This window comes from Somniosus microcephalus, chromosome 17, assembly GCF_052327205.1.
Source record: "Somniosus microcephalus isolate GS21.2 chromosome 17, FLI_Smic_1.0, whole genome shotgun sequence".
Lineage (NCBI taxonomy): Eukaryota > Metazoa > Chordata > Chondrichthyes > Squaliformes > Somniosidae > Somniosus > Somniosus microcephalus.
Window position 1 is genome coordinate 35,904,764 of NC_141003.1, and position 25,118 is coordinate 35,929,881.

General features: G+C 45.6%; 1 protein-coding gene across 4 annotated transcripts in view; it reads left to right on the plus strand.

Moving 5' to 3' along the window:
* Positions 1-25,118, plus strand: part of LOC147105635 (mucin-2-like) — a 210,490-nt gene that overhangs the window by 163,313 nt on the left and 22,059 nt on the right. For 3 of the 4 annotated variants that reach the window (XM_086010175.1, XM_086010177.1, XM_086010179.1), the window contains 7 exons: positions 372-1,313; positions 6,504-7,930; positions 15,225-15,384; positions 15,485-15,717; positions 17,023-17,209; positions 17,337-17,550; positions 20,028-20,197. In XM_086010175.1, the coding sequence (XP_085866301.1) occupies positions 372-1,313; positions 6,504-7,930; positions 15,225-15,384; positions 15,485-15,717; positions 17,023-17,209; positions 17,337-17,550; positions 20,028-20,197 (3,333 nt within the window). The remainder of the gene's footprint in view (positions 1-371; positions 1,314-6,503; positions 7,931-15,224; positions 15,385-15,484; positions 15,718-17,022; positions 17,210-17,336; positions 17,551-20,027; positions 20,198-25,118) is intronic. The other variant, XM_086010178.1, reaches the window with a different exon arrangement.

Consider the following 25,118-nt stretch of genomic DNA (forward strand, 5'->3'; position numbering starts at 1 on the left):
CCACTACCACTTTCTCGGGGAATACTGAGAGCCACATCCCTGGAGCTAATATATAATTATTATTATATAACTTTCTTATCTGCTTGTTTAACTTGGGTAAAATGTATTTGGTTGATATCGGTTACTTAAAATGAGGTCTGATATGATGTGCTATGGTTCTCAAAGACAGCAGCTAAAAGCAATTACCAGATATGATAACTCCTGGGTGGAATACAGAAAGCTGACTTAGATCTTAAGGCAAGGACAGATACTCTTGATCATAATAGTAGTGGTAGAGTTATTGTTGTAATTTAGTTGCTTAACATGATTGATACTCAAAATCAAAAAGTTTTCTGCTGATTTAATGATCTAAAATCATTTTTCTTCCTTAGAAAGTATAAGTGTGACAAGTCCAACAACTACGACCTCTACAACCACGACAGAGACAACATCTCCAACCACGCCATCTACAACATCTCCAACCACGCCATCTACAACATCTCCAACCACGCCATCTACAACATCTACAACATCTCCAACCACAACATCTACAACATCTCCAACCACGCCATCTACAACATCTCCAACCACGCCATCTACAACATCTCCAACCACGCCATCTACAACATCTCCAACTACAACATCTCCAACCATGCCATCTACAACATCTCCAACCACGCCATCTACAACATCTCCAACCACGCCATCTACAACATCTCCAACCACGCCATCTACATCTCCAACCACGCCATCTACAACATCTCCAACCACGCCATCTACAACATCTCCAACCACGACATCTACAACATCTCCGACCACAACATCTCCAACCACGCCATCTACATCTCCAACCACGCCATCTACAACATCTCCAACCACGCCATCTACAACATCTCCAACCACGCCATCTACAACATCTCCAACCACGCCATCTACAACATCTCCAACCACGCCATCTACAACATCTCCAACCACGCCATCTACAACATCTCCAACCACGACATCTACAACATCTCCAACCACGACAACCACGACATCTACAACATCTCCAACCACAACATCTACAACATCTCCAACCACAACATCTCCAACATCTCCAACCACGACATCTACAACATCTACAACCACAACATCTACAACATCTACAACCGCGACATCTACAACATCTCCAACCACGACATCTACAACATCTCCAACCACGACATCTCCAACCACGACAACCACGACATATACAACATTTCCAACCACGACATCTACAACATCTCCAACCACAACATCGACAACATCTCCAACCATGACAACCACGACATATACAACATCTCCAACCATGACATGTAAGTGTGGGGTAAGGTGGGTGGACAGGGGGAAGATTGCGGAGGGTGGGGGTCATGGCGCGACAGCGGCACAGATTATTTTTTGTGGTGCCTGGAACAGCACTCCTGCTCCTACTGGCCCTGCAAAAATATTACCAAACTTACCTTGACTGGGTTCCTTCTGCTCCATCGTCCATGGAAATGATCGGAGCGTGACTGGCGATCGCTCCAACCATTTACGACCTAACTTGGCAATCAGGGTCCTACTTGCATATTGAAATGGGCCTAATACCTGAAACAGACAAGCTCTTCGGGCATTCAGCGGTAGTCCCCTTTCAAAATGGCACCAGCTGCTTGGTTGGCCTTAACAGGGCAGTAAGGTTACTGGCCCAATTGTGAGATTATGATCTCCCCATTAAGGCCAGACAATACATGTTAAAATCAAACCCCTTATGGGAACATTATTCTAGAAATAATGCAAAAGACTCTAAGGTCTCGATATTCATTGGTCCGTGAGGCGGGCTTTTAGGCATGCGGGGGGTTAAAATCGCAAAACCTAGGGGTTGCGACCCCCCCGCCTGGTTCCCGCCTCCACGCCATTTTAACCTAGGTGTGTCTGATTGACCCGTTATAATCCCATTTTAACAGGCCCTTGCCTGTTTAACCCTTTTCCCATGTAAAACGCGCCTGGTGGGGATGACGCCTGTGAAACCTGGCGTGAACACTATTGGCTTGCTGACTATCAGCTGCAGGTCCAACATTAAAGAGGAGATTTGATCAGTCATCATTTGCAGGTGGCAGGACTTTGTTGCCTCAGGTCTGGGGCAACTTTTAGAAGGCATAACAACAGCTGTGGAAGTTTGGAGCCTGACATCCATCTCCAGTGTGACCTGCGAGACCCCTCTCTCCACCCTCACTCAGCGCTTCCTCAACTGAGGCACCTACCAGAAGCATGGGAGGCCTTTTTTTCCTTCCCCTCTTGGCATTAGAGGACCTCCAGCCCCATTTGCGAAATGACACACGCCACAACTGCAGAAGTTGCCATCAGAATTTTTATGAAAAACACATAACTGATGGCATTTACACAAAATACACAGCATTTCACCCAAGTGACTACGCTTGTGACTATTTGTGCTTTATTTGCCTCTTACGCGTGCTCCTACATAGTGGTTCCCCTGTGGCGTCAGCAGATGTGGAGGCCCCTTGCTCACTTTCCTGCTGCTCCTGTCTCGAAACCTTTGGCGGGCGTCCTCTGGGATGGCGAGCATGTGAGGGCTCACCAGCAGTCTGCTGCTCCTGCGGCTGTGCAGAGGTTGAGACCTCTATCTCCATTGGGTGTGGACTCCGGCGGGGCTCTGACCGAGGGCTCTGCAGTGGCATGGAAGTGTGAGCGCTTGGAGAGGAGCCCCCACTTCCTCGAGGTCTGCCACCAACCTCCCTCTCATGGGTCAGGTCCCCCTCAATGCCTGCAAGTGGCTTGAGAGCAGCTTGCTGCACATCAGCGGGGCCATGGGGACCCGTATCTGCAATGGCAGTCCTACTCAGAAGGACTTCCATGAAGGTTTGGTTTCTCTGTTCAATAGATGCCCATCGCTCCTCAAGAGATGTCATTCTATTGTGAACACTCACCATGTTTTCCATAAACTGGCGACTAACCTCCTCCATGGCCGTAGCCCTCCTCTCCTCTACTGTAGACAGCCTTACCACGGAGGAAGCAATCATTTCCACGTAGGTAGCCATCTTTTCCGTGTTGATGCGTTCATGCGCCAATGACTCCACAAAGGCTCTGCTCATGTTCGCAATGGACTCCTCCATTCGCTCCACACTCGCAGCGACCCTAGAGCCAAAACCGTCCAGAGACTCCTGCATCTGTGCCTGGAGTTCCATCACCTCTGATCTTACGGATGGACCCAGAGGCAGAGGGTCGACATGCAGCTGAGCCGAGCTGGCAGAGCCCTGCGCCCTCTGACGAGGACTCTCCACTGCTGTCCCTGTCTCCACAATCTGCTGATGCTCACTTGTGAGCTGTGATATACCAGGTGACAACTCTATTCTATGTCCCGAAGGTCCCACCGAGGTGTGAGTGTCTGCGCTGGTGCTGGGTGCGCTTATTTCTGCTGACGCTGCGCCCTCAGAGGTTGCAGATTCCTCTGAGGAGTCCGGCTGCTCAAGCTTCTCCTCCTGCACCGTGGGGACGGGGGCTCTCGATGGTCCTGTGGGGGAGTCAAGGAAAAAGTCAGAGATGTGATGCCAAGGTTACATGCAAATTGCATTTTGCAGATGGTCATAAGTCCATATGATGTAGCTTCAGAATCATTATCAGCGACTCATGCAATGCCAATGAGTGAGATGGAAAACTATTCTGTCACCAGCTTGCGGGGATGCTCCTGCCTGTCCTTCCCCAACATCCACATCTTGGTCAGCCCCGGCAATCTCCAGGATGCCTTCCTCCCAGGGGGTGAGCTGGGCTAATGAGGGCAGCCCTCCTCCTGTCCTGGCTCGTTCTCTCCTGTTGCGAGCTCTCTTTTGCTGCAATGAGGGAGACAAGTGGAAGTTGAGTGAGAATGAAGGAGTGAGTGCAGAGATTGCATAGCATAGATACTTAGAAGGAGACAAAGATGGAGTGAGGTTGCAATAACAAGGGCCCTCCCTGTGTGTTGTCAGTTGTGTTCATAGCATCAGAGTGAGAGGGAGTGTGAGGGCTGCATGGTGGCATAGGTCTGTGAATGTGAGCATAGAGAGAGAGGGAAAATGGGTAAGGGTGCATGGATGTCAGTGTCTAGTGGGATGTGCAGGAAGAGATTGCTAAAGCTGAGTGCTGGTGAGGAAAGGCAATGGGGATCAGATTGAGGGTGATGGAAACATCATACAGTATTTACTTTTCCAGTGCGAAGAAGATCATGGAATCTTTTCCTGCACTGCAACCATGTTCTTCGTGTTAGCCCCAGGGAGTTGACTTGACCTGCCACTTGGTCTGGCTGGGAGGCCTCTTCCTGCCTGAAGAAGGGAAGAGGACCTTCCTGTGGGCCCTAGCACCATCCAATAATGCCTGTAGTGAAGCCTCATCAAATTTGGGCGCAGATCTGGCCCTCCCGCTGGCCGTTCCTCCTGCAGGCTCCTGTGCCATCTTAATGTTGAAGGTTGGAAGCCTGCAGAGGAAGTAAGGCTTGCTGTGGACCTTAAAAGCAGCAGCAATGATGACGTCATATTCCGCGACTTTTTGACTGGAAATACTCAATTGCCAAGGCTTCCCACACGCTGGAAATCAATTGGCCAATTGTGTTAAATTTGCATCAATCTCACAGACCCATTTACAATCGTGTCGGAATCACTAAATTCGGGGAAACCTCCAATTCCCCACACCTGAACTAAAACCGACCCCTAAATGTTTTCTTGCTTGTGATAGCAAAGGAAGATTTGGTCATTGTAATATATGAAACAGTAATGTATAAGAGAGCATCAGGAAATGCTGCACAGGAGCCACACAATACTACATGTGAGGACTTCCAGTTCCTACCCAGCGAACACAATAGCCCTGAATTTGCGGTCGGAGGCATACCAGAAGAATACGCCTCCAAACCGAAAAAAAAATCCGAATGAACCTGGTGTCTCCGGAGCTTCAGACTCTTCGGGTCCTGGGCCTGCAGGCGTACGCTTAAAGGCCCGCGCATCTCAGGGACGCCCGCGGTTCGCAAGCATCCCTGGGAACACGTGGACCCGGTCAACCAATCAAAAAGGGGGATTCCTATGATGTTTATGGGGATTCCATTTATATACGGAATCCCCCTAAGCATATTAGAAATCCCCAAATAAATAAGAATTTACACCACTTAAATAAAAATAAATGTTCCCATGTAAAAAATTAATTAACAAACCTTTTAATTAAGCATTTAGAATAAAAATTTAAGTTTTTGAAAAAAAATGTAAACATTTTAAAACGGGCCAAAAAGTTACCTAAATGAATTTTAAATGTATGTGTATGTTTTAATCATTTGAAAATTTTTATTTTAACATTGATTTTAACCCTTATGCTGGTTAAAAAAAAAGGCCCGTAGTGGGCATTCGCTGGGCAGTAGTTGGGCAAATAGCCCAGCTCTGTGCCAGCAAAAGTGTTGTTGCAGCAGATGCGAAGGATCAGTCAATACGAAACTTGACAGATTGTAAGTTCCGGGTTTTTGTGCATGCGCAGCACATGCGGAGACTCGGAACTTGCGGGGCTATTCTGAGGACTCGGCCCTGCAAAATTCAGACCATTATAACATGATTGTACTTAGAGGGAACCAAACTGATCAGTGACAATAGCCAGCTTATTATGCTTGGGTGGAAAGTTAAAAGAAAAAGTTTTATAATAAACACGTTTATTACTCATGGAATCAATGAGGAATTTGAGCTGCACATATTCTAAATTAACCTGGAGTACTAACCCTGTCCTTAGCACAAAATGCCACTGCTGCAGCAGGTTCAAATAATTACCTTGATGTGGAAACAATAGTGACAGCAACTGATGAGGCCAAATGATTAACCTCGGTAATTGGCTTTAAAAGGTAATTGCCATTCTTATTTTTGAATCATGTTGTTAAATATGACATTCAAAATCAAAAAGATTGCCGATGTAATGATTAGACTAACAAGTTTGTTTTTCGAAAGTACTACAATCCACCAGTTTCTGAAATATTTTGGGCAAAATGTTGCTAGATCAGTTAATATACAACTGTCAACATTTTATGTCTGAGACATGAACTTACCATTACCTCAGAAATCCAGTCATTTTTAGAAATATCTTCATAACACCATCTGTCAACCTTTGCTCAGTGGTCGCACTCTTGTCTCTGAACCAGAAGGCTGTGGGTTCAATACCCACTCCTGAGACTTGAGCACATAATCTAGTCTGGCGACTCTGTGCAGTACTGAGGGAGTGCTGCACTGGCGGAGGTGCCGTCTTATGGATGTGATGTTAAATCGAGGCCCAGTGTGGACTCCCAGGTGGATGTAAAAGATCTTCAGGTACTATTTAAAGAAGAGCAGGGGAGTTCTCCCAGTGTCCTGGCCAATATTTATCCCTCAACCAACACCTAAAACAGAGGATCTGGTCACTTACTTTATTTTATTTTACTTGAGGTCATGAAAGGCACTTTATCAATGCATTTCTGTCTTTCTTTCCTAATTACGCATTTACACAAGTTGATCAGTTTTTCTCTTTTTATTTTGAAGCGGGGCCTTGTGATGGTTATTGGTCAAGCTGGAGCAATACATTTACACCAAGCCCGTTGGACAGAGAAGATCGAGAATCACCGGAGAAACTATGTGGTTCCAATAATACATTTAATAACATTCAGTGCGAAGTCCTTAAATACCCCCATATCTCAATCTCAGAAACAACTGACAATGTGACATGTGATTTACAAGGACTCAAATGCACCCCACCACCTTCTGCTACTAGCCTCATGTGTCTTGACTACAGAATTAGAGTATGTTGTGCAATAAACAGCACACCCAACCCCACAACCACCCCTACAACCACCCCTACAACCACCTCCACAACCACCTCCACAACCACCTCCACACCCACCCCTACACCCACCCCTACAACCACCCCCACACCCACCCCTACAACCAACGCAACACCCACCCCCACACCCACCCCCACATCCACATCCACCCCCACAACCACCTCCACATCCACACCCACACCCACATCCACATCCACATCCACCCCCACACCCACCTCCACAACCACACCCACCTCCACACCCACCCCCACAACCACCTCCACACCCACCCCCACAACCACCCCCACACCCACCCCTACAACCACCCCCACACCCACCTCCACAACCACCCCCACACCCACCCCCACAACCACCTCCACACCCACCCCCACAACCAACGCAACACCCACCCCCACAACCAACGCAACACCCACCCCCACAACCACCCCCACAACCACACCCACACCCACCCCTACAACCACCCCCACACCCACCCCTACAACCACCTCCACAACCACCCCCACACCCACCTCCACAACCACCCCCACACCCACCTCCACACCCACCCCCACAACCACCTCCACACCCACCCCCACCTCCACAACCACCTCCACCTCCACCCCCACACCCACCCCCACATCCACCCCCACAACCACCTCCACATCCACACCCACCTCCACATCCATCCCCACATCCACCCCCACACCCACCTCCACATCCACCCCCACACCCACCTCCACATCCACACCCACACCCACCTCCACATCCACCCCCACACCCACCTCCACATCCACACCCACCTCCACATCCATCCCCACATCCACCCCCACACCCACCTCCACATCCACACCCACACCCACCTCCACATCCACCCCCACAACCACCTCCACATCCACCCCCACACCCACCCCCACATCCACCTCCACATCCACCCCCACACCCACCTCCACACCCACCCCCACAACCACCTCCACATCCACCTCCACAACCACACCCACCTCCACATCCACCCCCACCTCCACATCCACCCCCACCCCCACATCCACCCCCACATCCACCCCCACATCCACCCCCACTACCACCTCCACACCCACCCCCACAACCACCCCCACACCCACATGTCATTGCAATGTGAATGAATCTAAAGTGGTAAGTTTTTGTATAAAATGCATGTCATAATAGACCAGAATGCAAAGTGTTTTGCATAAGCGGAGTGTACAAGTTTGATTCTTGGACTAGTTTTTGTACTTGAATATACCCCCAGAGGGAATAAATATTCCTCCTGCTCAACAAAAATGTTACTTCACAGCAGTTTGTACGAATTTTTTTTTCAATTGTTTCCCTCCACCTATCAACTCGTCCAAGCTTCAACGTAGGGATGATCATGCATTGCTTTTCTCTGGCTCTTTATGTAACCCATGAGAGACGGTCTTACCCATATCACTTTCAGTTCCCTTTCTGACCATGATTGAATCTGTTTAAAACGATAAAACATGTCTGTGCTGGCTCTCCCCACAGTCCTGTACCTTTCTCTGCTTTAAATCTTTATCTACTCTTTCTGTAGAAATATGTAATGGCCTCTACCTCAATAAAAGCTCTCTGCATAAAGACATTTTTCTTAACCTCTCTCCTCACTCTTTTAGTCAATTGCTCTCTTACGCTGTTTAAAAGCTTCAGCAAGCGGTTGCTCATACATTGCTTTTCTCCTGCTCTTTATGTTGTTCTGCTGTTAAAAAAGGGCCATTGTGCTATATCATCAATGAGCCTTCATCAGCTGTTGGTTTCCATTCAAAAATACTTTCCTCAACATCCAACTCCATTAAGTTTATTTTGTTATTGAACCACTGCCCTTTGAGTTGGTTGTAATATTTTTGCTGGTTAATGTTGTTTGGAGTGCTGTCTACAGAGGGCTATTCACTTAATGGTCACCAAAATGACAGTTCTGAGTGCTTCCAAAATCTGTGCAGGAAACTTGGGACTTAGTTGACCAAACGTTGGTAGTGTCATTACCTGCTCACCTATTGTGATAACAAAAAATGCTCTTGCATTGAATTTCAGGATGCATCTACACTATGGCCCTGAAATTCCTGGGCTCCAAGAAGATGGAAAGGAAGATTCCTGCTTAGGGCCTGGCAGGAATTTGGGTTGGAACCTGGTTTATCTGGGGTTCTATCCCGTTTACATTGGGCCTTTAAATTCCAGTGCGGGCCATGGGCAGATCTTCCATCCATCCACCCACCTTACAACAAGGGGATGTATACATGAATCACAAAAAGTTAGCATGCACGTATAGCAAGTAATTCGGAAGGCAAATGGAGTGTTGGCCTTTATTGCAAAGGGAATGGAGTATAAAAGTAGGGAAGTCCTGTTACAACTGTGCAGGGCATTGGTGAGACCACACCTGGAGTACTGTGTACAGTTTGGTCTCCTTATTTAAGGAAGGATATATTTGCATTGGAGGCAGTTCAGAGAAGGTTCACGAGGTTGATTCCGGAGATGAAGGGGTTGTCTTATGAAGAAAGGTTGAGCAGGCTGGGCCTATACTCATTGGAGTTTAGAAGAATGAGAGGGGATCTTATTGAAACATATACAATTCTGAAGGGGCTTGAGCTTGACAGGGTAGATGCAGAGAGGACGTTTCCCCTCATGGGGGAATCTAGAACAAGGGGGCGTAATTTCAGAATATGGGCACCCATTTAAATCGGAAATGAGGAGGAATTTCTTCTCTCAGAGGGTCATGAATCTTTGGTATTCTCTTCCCCAGAGAGCTGTGGAGGCTGAGTCATTGAATATATTTAAGGTGGAGATAGACAGATTTTTGAACGGTAAGGGAGTCGAGTGTTATGAGGAGCGGGCAGGGAAGTGGAGTTGAGGTTAGGATCAGATCAGCCATGATCTTATTGAATGGCGGAGCAGGCTCGAGGGGCCAAATGACCTACTCCTGCTCCTACGTCTTATGTTCTTATGTGTCATTGGGTGTTGCTGTGCTGTCCCTGGAAATTGTACACATTATGCCCTTATTAGGCCTCACAGAAACTCACAGTATCTGAGATTTGGCATAAGTCCTGTTCAGGGCCTTTAGAAGGCCCAAACCTTTGATAGGTCTGCTCACTCCACTCAAAGCTGTAGAGAGGGCTTTAAACTAACTAGTGGGGGGGGGGAGGTTCCTAGAGAGCAAATAATAAAAATGACAACAGAGAAGGTCATAGACTTAGGTAGCAGTGGGGAAATTAAAAACCAGGCATGTCAGGAAGGGGCAGAAGGTATGGAGTAAAAGGTAAAGTAATAAAAAGGGCAAAAGCAGAAACTAAGTGTCACAAAACATATTTGAAAGTTCTCTATCTGAATGCACGTAGCATTCGTAACAAAATAGACGAGTTAATGGCACAAATAACTACATATGGGTATGATCTTGTGGCCATAACAGAAACATGGCTGCAGGGTGACTGTCTGGGAATTAAACATACCAGGAAGGACAGGCAGGAAGGAAGGGGAGGTGGGGTGGCTATGTTAATAAAGGAAGGAATCACTGTAATACAGAGAAATGATATTGGGTCAAAAGATCAGGATAATGAAACAGTTTGGGTGGAGGTAAGGAATAATTAGGGGAAAAAAACACTAGTGGGCATAGTCTATAGGCCTCCGAACAGTTGCAACTCTGTTGGACGGAGTATCAATCAGGAAATAGTTGAGGCTTGTAATAAGGGAACATCTATAATTATGGGGGATTTTAACTATCATATTAATTGGACAAATCAAATTGGGCAGGGCTGCCTTGAGGATGAGTTCATTGAGTGTATTAGGGATGGGTTTCTTGAGCAGTATGTAACTGAACCGACCAGGGGGCAAGCAACCTTAGATCTGGTCCTGTGTAACGAGACAGGATTAATTAAAAATGTCCTAGTAAAGGATCCCCTTGGAATGAGCGACCATAACATGGTTGAATTCCATATTCAATTAGAGGGTGAGAAGGTTGGATCTCAAACAAGCGTGCTAAGCTTGAATAAAGGAGACTATGAAGGTATGAGAGCGGAATTGAGTAGAGTGGATTGGGAAAATAGATTAAAGGGTAAGACGATACATGATCAGTGGTGTACATTTAAGGAGTTATTTTACAACTTCCAAAAAATATATATTCCACTGAGAAGAAAAGGGTGTAAAAGAAAAGACAGCCATCCATGGTTAAGTAAAGAAATTAAGGATAGTATTCGACTAAAAACAAGGGCATATAAGGTTGCCAAATCTAGTGGGAGGATAGAGGATTGGGAAAACTTTAAAAGACAGCAAAAAATAACAAAAAGATTGATTAAGAAAGGGAAGATAGATTATGAAAGTAAATTAGCAAAAAATATAAAAACAGATAGTAAGAGTTTTTATAGTTATATAAAAAGAAAAAGGGTTGCTAAAGTAAATGTTGGTCCCTTAGAGGATGAGACCAGGAAATTAATGGTGGGAAATATGGAGATGGCAAAAACACTGAATGAATATTTTGTATCAGTCTTTACAGTAGAGGACACTAAGAATATCCCAACACTGGACAAACAGGGGGCTATAGGGGGGGAGGAGCTAAACACGATCAAAATCACTAAGGAAGTGGTACTCGGTAAAATAATGGGACTCAAGACGGATAAATCACCTGGACCTGATGGCTTACATCCTAGGGTCTTGAGGGAAGTGGCGGTAGGGATTGTGGATGCATTGGTAATAATTTTCCAAAACTCCCTGGACTCAGCAAAGGTCCCAGCAGACTGGAAAACTGCTAATGTAACACCCTTATTTAAAAAGGGCAGTAGACAGAAGGCTGGAAACTATAGACCGGTTAGCCTAACATCTGTGGTAGGTAAAACTTTGGAGTCCATTATTAAGGAGACAGTAACAGGACATTTGGATAATCATAATTTAATAGGACAAAGTCAGCATGGTTTTATGAAGGGGAAGTCATGTTTGACAAATTTGCTCGAGTTCTTTGAGGAAGTAACATATAGGGTGGATAAAGGGGAACCAGTGGACGTAGTGTATTTAGACTTCCAAAAGGCAATTGACAAGGTGCCACACAAAAGATTATTGCTTAAGATAAAAAATCACGGGATTGGGGGTAATATTCTGGCATGGATAGAGGATTGGCTATCTAACAGAAGGCAGAGAGTTGGGATAAATGGTTCATTCTCAGACTGGCAATCAGTAACTAGTGGTGTTCCGCAGGGGTCAGTGCTGGGTCCCCAACTCTTTACAATCTATATTAACGATTTGGAGGAGGGGACCGAGTGTAACATATCAAAGTTTGCAGATGATACTAAGATGGGAGGGAAAGTAGTGAGTGAGGAGGACATAAAAAACCTGCAAGGGGACATAGACAGGCTAAGTAAGTGGGCAGAGATTTGGCAGATGGAATATAATACTGGAAAGTGTGAGGTTATGCACTTTGGCAGGAAAAATCGTAGAGCAAGTTATTATCTTAATGGCAAGAAACTGGAAAGTACTGAACTACAAAGGGATCTAGGGGTCCTGGTGCACGAAACTCAAAAGATTAGTATGCAGGTGCAGCAAGTGATTAAGAAGGCCAATGGAATATTGGCTTTCATTGCTAGGGGGATAGAATATAAAAATAGGGAGGTATTGCTTCAGTTGTACAAGGTATTGGTGAGACCGCACCTGGAATACTGTGTACAGTTTTGGTGTCCATACTTAAGAAAGGACATACTTGCTCTCGAGTCAGTACAAAGAAGGTTCACTCGGTTAATCCCGGGGATGAGGGGATGGACATATGAGGAGAGGTTGAGTAGATTGGGACTCTACTCATTGGAGTTCAGAAGAATGAGAGGCGATCTTATTGAAACATATAAGATTGTGAAGGGGTTGGATCGGGTGGATGCGGGGAGGATGTTCCCGATGATGGGTGAAACTAGAACTAGGGGGCATAGTCTTAGAATAAGGGGCTGCTCTTTCAAAACTGAGATGAGGAGGAACTACTTCACTCAGAGGGTGGTAGGTCCATGGAATATGCTGCCCCAAAAAGCTGTAGAAGCTACATCATTACATACATTTAAAACAGAAATAGACAGTTTCCTAGAAGTAAAGGGAATTAAGGGTTACGGGGAGCGGGCAGGAATTTGGACATGAGTCTAGGTTTGGAGCGGTCATGGCCCTGTGGGTAGCGGAGCGGGCCCAGGGGCCGTGTAGCCTGATCCTGCTCCTATTTCGTGTGTCTAATTCTGTTAGATTCAGGAGATGGTTCTGTGATAATAGATTGGCGGTTAGGATCAGATCAGCCATGATCTTATTGAATGGCGGAGCAGGCTCGAGGGGCCGATTGGCCTACTCCTGCTCCTATTTCTTATATGTTCTTATGTATTAGAGCAGTTATTCTGCTGGATCCTTGCTGGGCCTCATTGCTGCTGTCGGAGTGGCATGGCTCTGCGCCAACATCCTGACTGACACTTTGTGGTTGGCATTTTTGCAGATGCAATGCGTTCACCCTGACCATGTAAATGACCCTGGCGCTGCCATTTGGGACATGATCTGTATCTTGGGGAATGGCAGGAAAGGAGTTTTATTCTGCTGCACTTGCGTTAGCAGAGAGGGCTCTCAGGAATTTCGGGGCCTACACGCTTGGTATTGATGCAAAGCAGTTAAGGCATCACACAAACTTCAAACTTGTACGGTATACATCAGATATTAATGTCCAAACTAGCTCTGGAGTGAGGTGGAATGAGACTCCTTATTGTGGGTGTCTTGCTACAATTTGTGCAGGTGTCAGGTCTGATCTTGACACTAGATTCAGTTGGCAATTACCCACCTTGTGTTTCTGAATCTGGAAGACTTTCATTCCATCAACATGTGGGTCATGTCAAACCACAGAAACAGAATAATGCAGGAGAATGTGATATTGGTAGCAGTCACAACACCTTCATTTTGAACCAGTCCATCGTGCCAGCACTATTTCAAGGAGCAGGCAGCTGCACAGATGGTTCTACCTCTTCCTTCCTCTTGTTGCTGCTCACTTGCTGCCACCTCTACTTGCTGCTCCTCGCCAGTGCTTCACCAGGTGCTTACTCCTGACTCTTTCTGTCTGATTTCCCCTGAAGTGCATGTTTCTGTGCTGATGCCTGTGTGCCGAAGAGTACTTCACCAGTATTTTTGATATGATCATCTTCTTGTTTTTCCTGGGGCCAGCTACGTCATTTTGGGAGCCCCCTAGACCAAGAGAAAGGCAACATGAACTGTGTGGCAAATACTTGTGCACTCAGTAGCAAGGTCAATACAGTGCATGCTACTGATGGCCAGATATGTCTGCACATGACTCACTGTCTAGTGGGGCTGCCATGAAGCTACTAAGTTCTCCCACTTCCACACCCTCCATGGTCACCAACCCAATAATTTGAGGTCCAAGCCTTCATGCTGAGTGAGGAGGCACAGATTGGCTGGTCCACCACCAGTGCAGGTTCTCTCCCAATAGTTGTGGGCTGGCTTCACCTTTCAAAAGAAACCAAACAGACACTTTCAGCATTGGGATGTTCCATGACAGGTACCGCAATGGTCAGCTTATATTCCACATGGAGCGAAAGGATGAGTACATCGCATGCAAGTAGTTTCAAGTGCCACATTAATTCGCTAACACAAAGTGGAGCTCTTCTGAGACAAAGGATGCCTGTCCCTTTGGCAGCCACTGAGTTGTAGCTGCAGTTTTACAGACACAGTAGTTCGGGGCTGGAAGATGCGAGGGGTGGGGCCAGTGTTCTTCCGGCTGCACAGCTGATGGGCTCCGTGCTTCATGCAAGTGTAGTAAAGGCTTTCTTTTGAGCAGGCAAATTTAAAATAATCCCAGTTAGGTATTCTTCCTGAACCCAGTGAACCTCTTTCTCCACTTGCTCCCATGAGTTATGGACATAGAAGTCTGTGATTAGATGGCTGGCTACCTCCCTACCATGTTTGCTGAACTTTGGTTAGGTAAGAGGTTTCTTCTCAGTCCGTAAAGTATCCAGCTTCCTTACTGCACCTCCTGCAGCAGCATGTCCAGGCTTCCTTTCAGTGAAGAACGTGGTTCTCCCAGTTCTTGTAGACATCATCCTTTCACAATAATCAGGTTCCATTATACAGTAGCTGTTGTCGTAGCAAATGCGCAAAGAGTGTATTGAGATTATGTAAATTAAGTGACCCTGTCACATCTGACTGAGTTGGCAGGCCACTCGAGTTGCAAGGGAGTGCTATGATTACTGCCATTTTTTGTGACAACCAGGGAATTGGTCCTTGGATTCAGGTGAAGTGGGTGAAAATCCCAAATGCTAAAATCAATGTAAAAGGTGGTCCTTGAGTGCTGTGGAATTATTTCATTCTTGTTAGCTAATTTCTGAGACATTATTGTATTGAATTGACATGAGTTACATGAGTACTATTAAAGCAATCCACATGGTTACTGATCTAATGAACTTTCCTTTAACCCTAGTGCACTGGAACATGGACAGAAGACTGTTCTATTAAAGAATGTGTGAATGGAACTACTGTTACACTAAAAGTCTGCAAACAAGAAAAGCCTAAATGTCCTAATAATTTAAAGCCCATCGAAGTAATAAATGAATGTGGCTGCCAGTCTTGGGAATGTGGATGTTAGTATCTTTCGTCTGTTCTAATGACTATATCATTAGACATTATTAGTAGCATTAATACAAAAATACCATGCAAACCGTATTTTACTTACTTTTTTAGGTGAATGTAGCGTATGGGGAGACCCACACTATATTACCTTCAATGGGCTAGCATATAATTTCTTCAAGAATTGCACGTACGTTCTTGTGGAAGAACGAGATCCAAAATACAATTTCAGCGTTCTAGTAGATAATTACTTCTGCTTTCCTTCTGTACCCTATTCTTGTCCAAAAGGGCTAATCATTTTTTACAAAGGAGTTAAGATCACAATTTCAACTAATAATAACTATGCGGTAAGTATTCTGACTTTTTTTTGTATTACTGCCCAACATCTTGCTTATCTCAATGTAATTGGCCAAATGATTGACTAGTTCGAGATATCACTAAAACATTTAAAGGGCAATAACTGATTGAATCCAAATGCATTGTGCGGTCTGATAATAAACTGCACAGTCTAGGCAGTTACTGGTCTGTGCTGAGCTCGCTAGACTGATGGGGGCACAACAATTGGATCCCATATGGGGGCGAAATTCAGTAGGTTAGCGCCTGGCGGGAGCACCAATGGGGCGCTCAGGCAGTCGCGCTGCACGGTAAATTCGCTGGCCCCGTAGCACCAGCGATAACGGTTAGCGCCTCAGTCCCTTTCGCCATGCAGATCGTGACGTCAGCGAGTGTGCAACGCTCGCTGGGCACCCGATCTAACTTTAATTGCGCCCCCTGCCTTACTGCCTCGCACCAACAACGCCAGGGAACGGCGGCGTGAACCAGCTGGCTGGCGGGGCACTATTTAAAGGGATGCACCCCAGTTGTCAAGGAACTTCCGTTCCAAAGGCCAGTTATGAGTGGCAGAAAGCGCAGGATGTATCTGCAGCCAAATAAAGGCTGCTTAGTCCCCGGAGTGTTGTGGGTTGTTAAAGCACTTTGCATTTCATCTCACAACATATTGCCGTTCTGCACTCCCTAAATCATTGGGGGCTGATGTACAGACTCCAGTGACCCTCCCTTTTAATGGCTGGAAGGCGCCTGCACCAATGCTCACTTCCCATTACGCAACACCTCATATTTGCTACCACTTGGAGCCTAATGCCACTCACCTATGCCATTAGCGCCTGATTTAGTGCTCTCCTGCATTCTTTGAGTGCTGAGACTGGATTTAGCAGGCAGCGAGATTGATTAGCGCCTGGCGCTAGACTTCCAACTTCTCAAAGGTTAGCGCCCCTTCCTGGGTGCTACTGAATTTCTCCCCCATACCTCTGGGATAGGGATGAAGGAATAAAAAGAAAAGTAAAATGCTCCCTCCCCTACAGTGGCTCCCTCCCCTGTGATTGAATCAGCTCCTGATAATAGCACTAAGATTACACACAAAGATGGCTACTTGTATTAGAGAGCTACTTGCACCAATGGAATTGCACTCAAAATGAGTCAGTGCCTTTAGAGTGGGTAGGGGAGAGAATAGAAATGATATCCCATTAGGGGCATTTGAACAGAGATAACCATCTCATAGTTAACAATGTCGACAATAATCTCCAAAAATTATGAGGCTGTTGCTGGTTTGTGGCATTGATGGTTTGAATAAAATTATGTTTTCAATCTTACAGTTAACGGTTAATGGAAATCAGGAAACCGTTCCCTACATCACAGATGAAATAAGCATTACTGAACTGAACACCAGGAGTGTGCGTATTTATTTTACTGACATTAAAACAACAATCACTGCTGCTCTGAACAGTTTTAAAATCAGAGTGGCAGAAAGATTTTTCTTCAATAATACCCAAGGACAGTGTGGTATGTGGTTTCATGTTTTCATATTTTGTTGTGTGCCCCTTTTATGTTTCATTGCAGAGGTAAAACTGCTGGTGATTTGATGTTTGTCGTGCAATAAGGACAAAGATTGTTCTTTCCTTTCTCTTAGGCTCTTGCACAGATGTTCCCGATGATGATTGCATGAGACCAAATGGGATAATAGAGCCTCCTGATTGCTGCCACAAAACTGCATTTGATTGGAAGGTTGATGTCCCCAATAAGCCGTATTGTAAATCAGCTCCTCAAAATCAGCCTTGTATTCCTGAACCCACTCCCACGCCATGCTCTCGCACCTCATCTGTATGTGACATCATTTCACAAGAGTATGTAAAGCTTTAAATTGTCATTTAATTTCTTTCAAAATCAGTTTCAAATGTCTATGTATAGTGTGAATATGTGTGTAGGTGTATGTGTGTGTGTATTATATATATACTCAGATTGATTCTGTGATTGGGCGCTTTCAGTGGGGAGCGGTGCTCGCAGAAAGTGCAGGGGGAAGTCTTGGAGCCCCTAACGTGTGATTTCCATGCATTAATTTATCCTGCTCTCTCTCCGAGCACTGGTCCTCACTACGGGCTGGATTTTGCCGACGCTCAGAGGGCAGGTTTGGAGGAGGGTCCGCTGTCAAAATAGCAAAGATTGACAGTGGATAGGAAACCCGCTGTCAACCCGCCTCTACGTGAGTCTCCCAAGTGTCGGGTCTGTCTGCGCAGAACTAACCCGACACCAAGCGGCAGGAGAGACAATTTAAATCATTAAATGGCTTATTAACAATTGACGCTGTAAACCCTGGCTGCCACATGATGCGCCAGGTGGAAACCATCTCTCACTAGCACCATAAAGCATCCATTTAATGTTCAAGCCATTCCATTCATACTCATCACTATAGCAGGGGTGCCGTTATGTCTCAACATTCACTGGAATTCAATAAGACACTTCTCAAGGTGCGCACAGATCTGCCCAGTAAGGTGAAGTGTTGAAAATATAGATTTCACTGTATGACAACACATTACCAGAAACTTCACATGAACATTGGCTAAACCTCTCAAGTGCCTACCCTTGTGTGTTGTTAGTTGGTCTGTTTGCAGTAGGATGAAGTTGAGTGTGAGGGGTGGCTATTGAGATGGGGAAGTGATAATGTAGATAGAGAGAGAGGGATGGGTGGAGGTGTAAGGTAAGTTGGTGTGAGTAAGGATATGCAGGAGTAGGGTAGGGAAGGCAGAGTGATGGGGATGCAATGAGTGGCACAGCAGGGTAAGGTTGAGTGTGGCTTGGCAGTAATGTTTCATGATCTACTGAGATCATTGAAAGGTTGGCGCCACTGCAGCCTGGTCCTCCTGGCGACATCCCTGCTTGTGTCCTGCTGTGCAATGTGAAAGCAGCCTGCATTGGTGTCCTGGGGAGGTCTCTTCCACCCATGGGAAGGGAAGGGAATCTCCATGCGTGAACCTGGGTGCAGACGTGCACCTTTGTGTAGTGCTTGTCCGTGTTTGCAGCACCTCAGTGCTGCAGAACACCGAGAGCACAACTGTCAAAATCAATGTGGCCGTGGTCCCTTTAAGGAAATTGGCTGATGACGTGTCGTCAAATGACATCATCAGACCCGCTTCCTGTTAATTGGTTGGGAACCCTGCAAGGTGGGCTTAACAAGGCCAATCTATGGAAAATCTTTTTTGAGAGAGCAGCTGCAGGCGGAAGTGGGACCGGAACTCGCCATCCCGCTTCGGCAGGGAAAATCCAGCCCCACAAGTGCCCACTTGTGGAATTATTCCCATACATTTAAAAGGTAATTTTGAGAGCTAATGCATTAGGTATAATCTTGGGCCTCTATATTTCCCCAGATGGTGGTTCCCAATCTCAATGCCATTGTGGGGAAATACTGAGTGTAAATAATTTTCCTACCGTTAACCGTTCATTCATCTCATTGCTGTCTGTTGGGCATTGCTGACATAAAATAGCTACTACATTTGCCTTCATACCATCCAATACGGGGGGTGGGGGTGGTGTGGGGAAGTGCAGGGACCCGGGTTCGAATCCGGCCTCGGGTGACTGTCTGCGTGGAGTTTGCACATTCTCCCCGTGTTTGCGTGGGTTTCCTCCGGGTGCTCCGGTTTCCTCCCACAGTCCAAAGATGTGCAGGTTAGGTTGATTTGGCTATGATAAAATTGACCCTTAGTGTTAGGGGATTAAATACGTGGGGTTACGGGGATAGGGTGGGATATGTGTCGGTGCAGGCTCGATGGGCCGAAATGGCCTCTATCTGCACTGTAGATTCTGTGATTCTGTGAACTTGACTCCCATCAGATGTGAGTATTCGGTTGAGTGTTAACCCAGTATTTACAGACTGGAACTCTCTACCCTGCTCACCAGGACACATTATCTACTAGCGTTCTAAAAACAGTTCTTCCTGGCTTCTAAACCTTTCCTTTACCAGCTCAACCTCGTGTCCTTCCCTTGCCAATCTGCTCCACAGACACCACTTCCCCATCCTTGGAATGAGAAGCACAATGGGAGATTCACTGGTAATATATTAACTTGCAACTGCACACACATCTGTAAGCTGTTTAATAAGGTATAGATATATATTGATATGTAAAATATAGAGGTGGTTTTCGCTCTACTATTGTATTGATCATAAAAATTTAGAACAATGTAATTTTATTTAACATTAGATCTAACCAAAATAAACTGCTGATTTAGGCTTAAAATTTATCAAAAATAAAGTTTGAAATTTAATAAGGTGTTAGATAAGGTATTGAGGCTTTCCTTTAGTGATATTTGTGTTTTCCCCTCCTTACAGACCATTTGAAAACTGCAGCAGTACTCAGCTTAAGCCTTACCATAAAAGCTGTATCGATGACCATTGTGAAACCAATTCCACAGAACTTGACTGCAGCAACGTAAAAGCTGCTGCTGACAGCTGTAGAGAAAATGCATGTGTTGACTGGAGATCTTCTGTAGACGGATGTGGTAAGGACTCTAAGTCTAGGAAACAGTCAAATCTTACTTTATTATAAATTTCATGTCGATATTCTATATCGATTTGCATTATAATTTAATAAAAACCTATAATCCAATTTAAAATATGCAGAGACATAGGGGTTGATTTTAATCCTGCGCGGGATTCAGGTTGGGTGTGGGGTGATGGAGCAAGTTCCTGGCCCAGATTTCCGGCCCAGGGTATTTTAACTCCTGGGCCTGACCAGCACGCAGCCGCCGATCAGCCTGAAACGGGCGGAAAGCTACAACTGGCCGGCGGGTGGGAGAAGTTTGGGCGAACAGAGGACACAGGTTTGGAGCAAAGGAAAGCATGGGGACAAGCAGGTAAGTTGCAGGGAGGCGGTTTCAGGATGAACTCTTGGGAGCGAGGGGTGAGGGTGGAGTCCAGGGCAGGGGAGCCCGCGGGGGAGCACTCCTGCCCCTCCTGGCCCAATAAAGGAAAGTTTTCAACTTTCCTTGGAGAGCCTCTTCCTCCTTCTGACAACTGTTTCAGCCTGGCCGGAAAGTTGTGGCGACTTCCCCACTCAGGCACGCCTTAAACTCCAATCGGGGTCCCATTGACATATCGGGAGCCCAATTAGCATAAATGTATGAGGCTGCGGCCTGCTTCCAGTGAGAGCCTCAGCTACTGAACTGCACTGAGCAGTTAACATGGTGGCCAGCGGGATTCCACTGGGAATGGGGTGGAAAGGCTGAATGCTCCATTTTAAAGGCCACACTCCCACCCAACGCTCAGTTGCTGCTGGGTGTGTTGGGATAAAATTCACACCATCATTTTGACATCCTCCATTCGGAATCCTCCCACCCACCCAACCTTCTCTGTTCCAATGAAAAAAGACCCAATTTTTAAACCTTTTTCATAACCTTCCATTCCTTCTATCAGCCAAGTGAATCTTTATTGTAACCTTTCCTTTCCTATAATGGGTGACCAGAACCATATGCAATACTCAACTGTAAGCTAACCAATGTCTTGTACAAATTCAACATCACATCATTGTGTCAACTCAGCTCCATGGTTTTGGGTTGAAGGCCCACTACAGGACTTGTGTACATAATCTAGGGTGAGACTTCAATGCAGCACTGCAGGAATGCTGCATTTTTGGAGGTGTAGTCTTTCAGATGAGGCTCCGTCTGCCTGTTCAGGTCATGACCTGGTCGAAACTCATCCCTCAACTAATGCCATCACAAACACAGACTGTCGAGCAACTTATCTCCTCGTTGTTTGTGAGACCTTCCTATGTGCAAATTGCCTGCTTTATTTGTCTACAAAATAACAGTGACTGTAAGTTTTGGCTCTAAAACAATTTGGATATCTGAGGAAGTGAAAGGTGGTATATAAATGCAAGTTCTTTCTCTCCTTGCATGTGTGTAAAAACCACAAGGGGGTGTGTTTCATCATTAAGAGCGCTAAGACATTTTCCTGCACATGAGAAGCTAGATCTTGACTTCGTGCCATAGTGTGAAATGGGCGATAGCGAGTCGGCAGCCCATTTTACATTGCTCCCTTTGGAAATAAATATCGGGAGACGTGCATGGGATTAGAATTGACTCCTATGTCTGGGCTTATATTAAATTTGACTATAGGTTGTTACAAAGTTACAATACAATTACAAATAAAAATAATGTAGATTTCTGTCTGGTATGATTTAGGGGCAGCCTTTTTAAATACAGTCATATATAAGCAATTTAAAAAAAGACTGTAGTTCAGATCCCATATCCAAGCTTATTTCAGTACAATCTACTAGGTTTTGTAGAGAGGAATAGTTCAAGCTTAAACAATACTGCGTGATGATTTCAGTTTAGGTACGATTGACTGTTGGAATATTCAAAATTCAGGAAGTCTCCAGGAACTTTTCTGGGATATGAAAAAAGCTACTCTATTCAAATCAAGGAAGCTACTTAAAATTTTCAGAGAAGGAACCGATCACTTTGAAGCTTCTTAAAGAGAGAAAAATTGGTTTTAGTTTCCAGAAACAGTTCAGATTAATTCGATTGCCACAGCAGGAAGAAACTTAAGGGAAAGGAAACGCTATTATTTAAAAGTTATCCACAGAGGGTTAATTTGGTACTTTGAGCTGGATCTGGAAATGCATAATTTGCATCATCTTTTCTGGTGGGAGCAGAATTTGGGTGGGACCTCATTGAGGCTGGTCTCTGCCCTCTTTTACATTCATTGTACTTGCTGCTGAAAGTGAGGGTGGATGGAAGAAGTGCTCCCTGCTCCCTCTGTGCTGGCACAGGATAATGACAGAATGACCTAATTCCACCATTTGCATCTGTCTTGCCCTAAGTGTAAATTACAGACTGCATCAATCGGGTGTACTTACCAGGACCAGCTGATCAAGACAGAAGTGGTTTCTTGAAGGAACGCTCATTGGATTGGAACTTTTGGTTATAACTTCTTTATTACTGCTTTGTCATAGAGTCATAACGGCACAGAAGGAGGCCATTCAGCCCTTCGAATCCGTGCCGGCTTTCTGTAGAGCAATCCATTCAGTCCCATTCTCCCACTCTATCCCCGTAGCCCTGCAAGTTTATTTCCCACAAGTGCCTATCCAGTCTCCCCTTGAAAACATTGAGTGTCTCCACTTCCACCACTTCCGTCGGCAGCGAGTTCCAGGTCCTCACCACTCGCTGCGTATAAAAGGTTTCTCCTCACATCCCCCCTGTATCTCTTGCCCAAAACCTTAAATCTGTGTCCTCTGGTCCTTGTACCATCAACTAGTGGGAACAGCCTTTCCCCGGCTAACCTATCCAAACCGGTCATAATCTTGTACACCTCTATCAAATCACCCCTCAGCCTCCTTTGATCTAATGAAAACAAATCCAGCTTCTCCAATCTGTCCTTGTAGCTAAAATCCCCCATCCCCGGAACCATTCTGGTAAATCTCCTCTGCATCATCTCAAGGGCCTTCACATCCTTCCTAAAGTGTGGTGACCAGAACTGGACGCAATACTCCAGTTGTGGCCTAACCAACGCTTTATAAAGGTTCAGCATAACTTCTCTACTTTTTTACTCAATACCTCTATTTATGAAGCCCAAGATCCCACATGCTTTGCTAACCACTCTCTCAATATGTCCTGCCACCTTCAGGGACCTATGCACATTAACTCCCAGGTCCCTCTGTCCCTGCACACTCTTTAAAACTATGCCATTAAGTGTATATTGCCTCTCCCTGTTCCCTCTGTCAAAATGCATCACCTCACACTTCTCTGTATTAAATTCCATCTGCCACTTGTCTGCCCATTCTGCTAGCCTTTCTATGTCCTGTTGCAGTCGATTGGCATCATCCTCGCTGTTTGCTACACCCCCAAGTTTGGTGTCGTCGGCAAATTTAGAAATTCTACTCTGTATTCCAATATCCAAGTCATTTACATATATATCAAAAAAAGCAGTGGCCCCAGCACAGACCCTTGGGGAACACCACTGTCTACTATCCTCCAGTCTGAAAAACAGCCATTTACCACAACTCACTGCTTTCTGTCCTTAAGCCAATTCCTTATCCAAGCTGCCACTGACCCACCTATTCCATGAGCCTCAACTTTGTTAACCAGCATTCTATGTGGTACTTTGTCAAACGCCTTCCTAAAATCCATGTAGACAACATCCATTGCATTCCCTTCATCAATCCTCCCTGTTACTTCATCAAAAATTCAATTAGATTAGTCAAACACGATCTACCTTTTACAAATCTGTGTTGGCTCTCCTTAATTAGCTTTGATTTGAATTTTTTTCTGTTATAAAGCGATGGACTAGGCAACAGTATAGATTTCCCTCTGTGAATCCCTTTGTTTATAATGTATCTGGAGGAAGAATCGGTGGAGGAGGAAGAAGAGGAATGGAATGCTCACCAGAGGAGGCTGAGGCCCTCCCACTGGTGCCCACTAGTTGGATTTTACTAGCTCTGGTGCTCCTTCTGTGCTGTAAGCTTCTTTGGTTCTGTGGTACTGTGAGCTCTGTCTGAGAACACTGTGCTTCAACACAGAAGCCTTGGATGAAATATGCTTCCTGCTGTGACCAAACCTCCAGCCCGCCTCCACCATTCTGACAGTGCCCATAATAGTCAGCGTAGCTCTCAACATTTTCATGATTGGACCATTCCAGGGTCCTACAGGGGAACTTTAATCAGTATGCAGGTTGGACCAGCCTACGACAGTAACTGGAGCCTTTTCCACCAAGGCAGACCAGCTTGTTTCACTTGGAATGATTTCCCAGCATCAGAAAGATGGTGCGATCAAATTTTACAGAGTGGCTGACTTTCTCAAGGTGTAAGGGGTTTATAAATAGTACATGTGCCTTTCTGGGCACCATTTATCAATCCTCCTCATCATCTAAATAGAAAGTGCTTCCAGTCACAGTGTGCAGCTGGTATGTAAACAACACCACAGCATCTTGGATCTAGTTAAATTAGAGAGAGGGACAAGGATTGGGATCCTGTATTGATGCCAAGCACTTGTCAGGCCACTAGTAGCAGTATGCCACACAAAGTTATGTTCAGAAGGTGGGTGAGAGAGCAGGAAGAGAAGAGGTAGAGACCCTACCTCGAGGTTCACCTTCTCCAGTGCTGACTGTCGTGTCTGATCCTAAGATGTCAGTGGCAGCCTCTTTTGTAGTCTCTGTAGAATGGCAGGATGATACTTAGTGTTAGTTGTCTCCCTCCTGCAAGAAGGGCAGAAATGGGTAAACACGCACCCTGGGCAAAGGCATGCAACTCTTTATTGGCTTCTCCCCCCGACTTCAACACTGGCCATTAATTTTGCTCCGTCCAGCTCCCACCCATTCTACGCAGGGAGACCAAAATCATTCTCCATGGCTCTTACATAGTTTGGGAGTGTGGAATATTAGTCCTCACTTCCAAGGATACCATGAACTTCTTAAAGGGTCACGTTT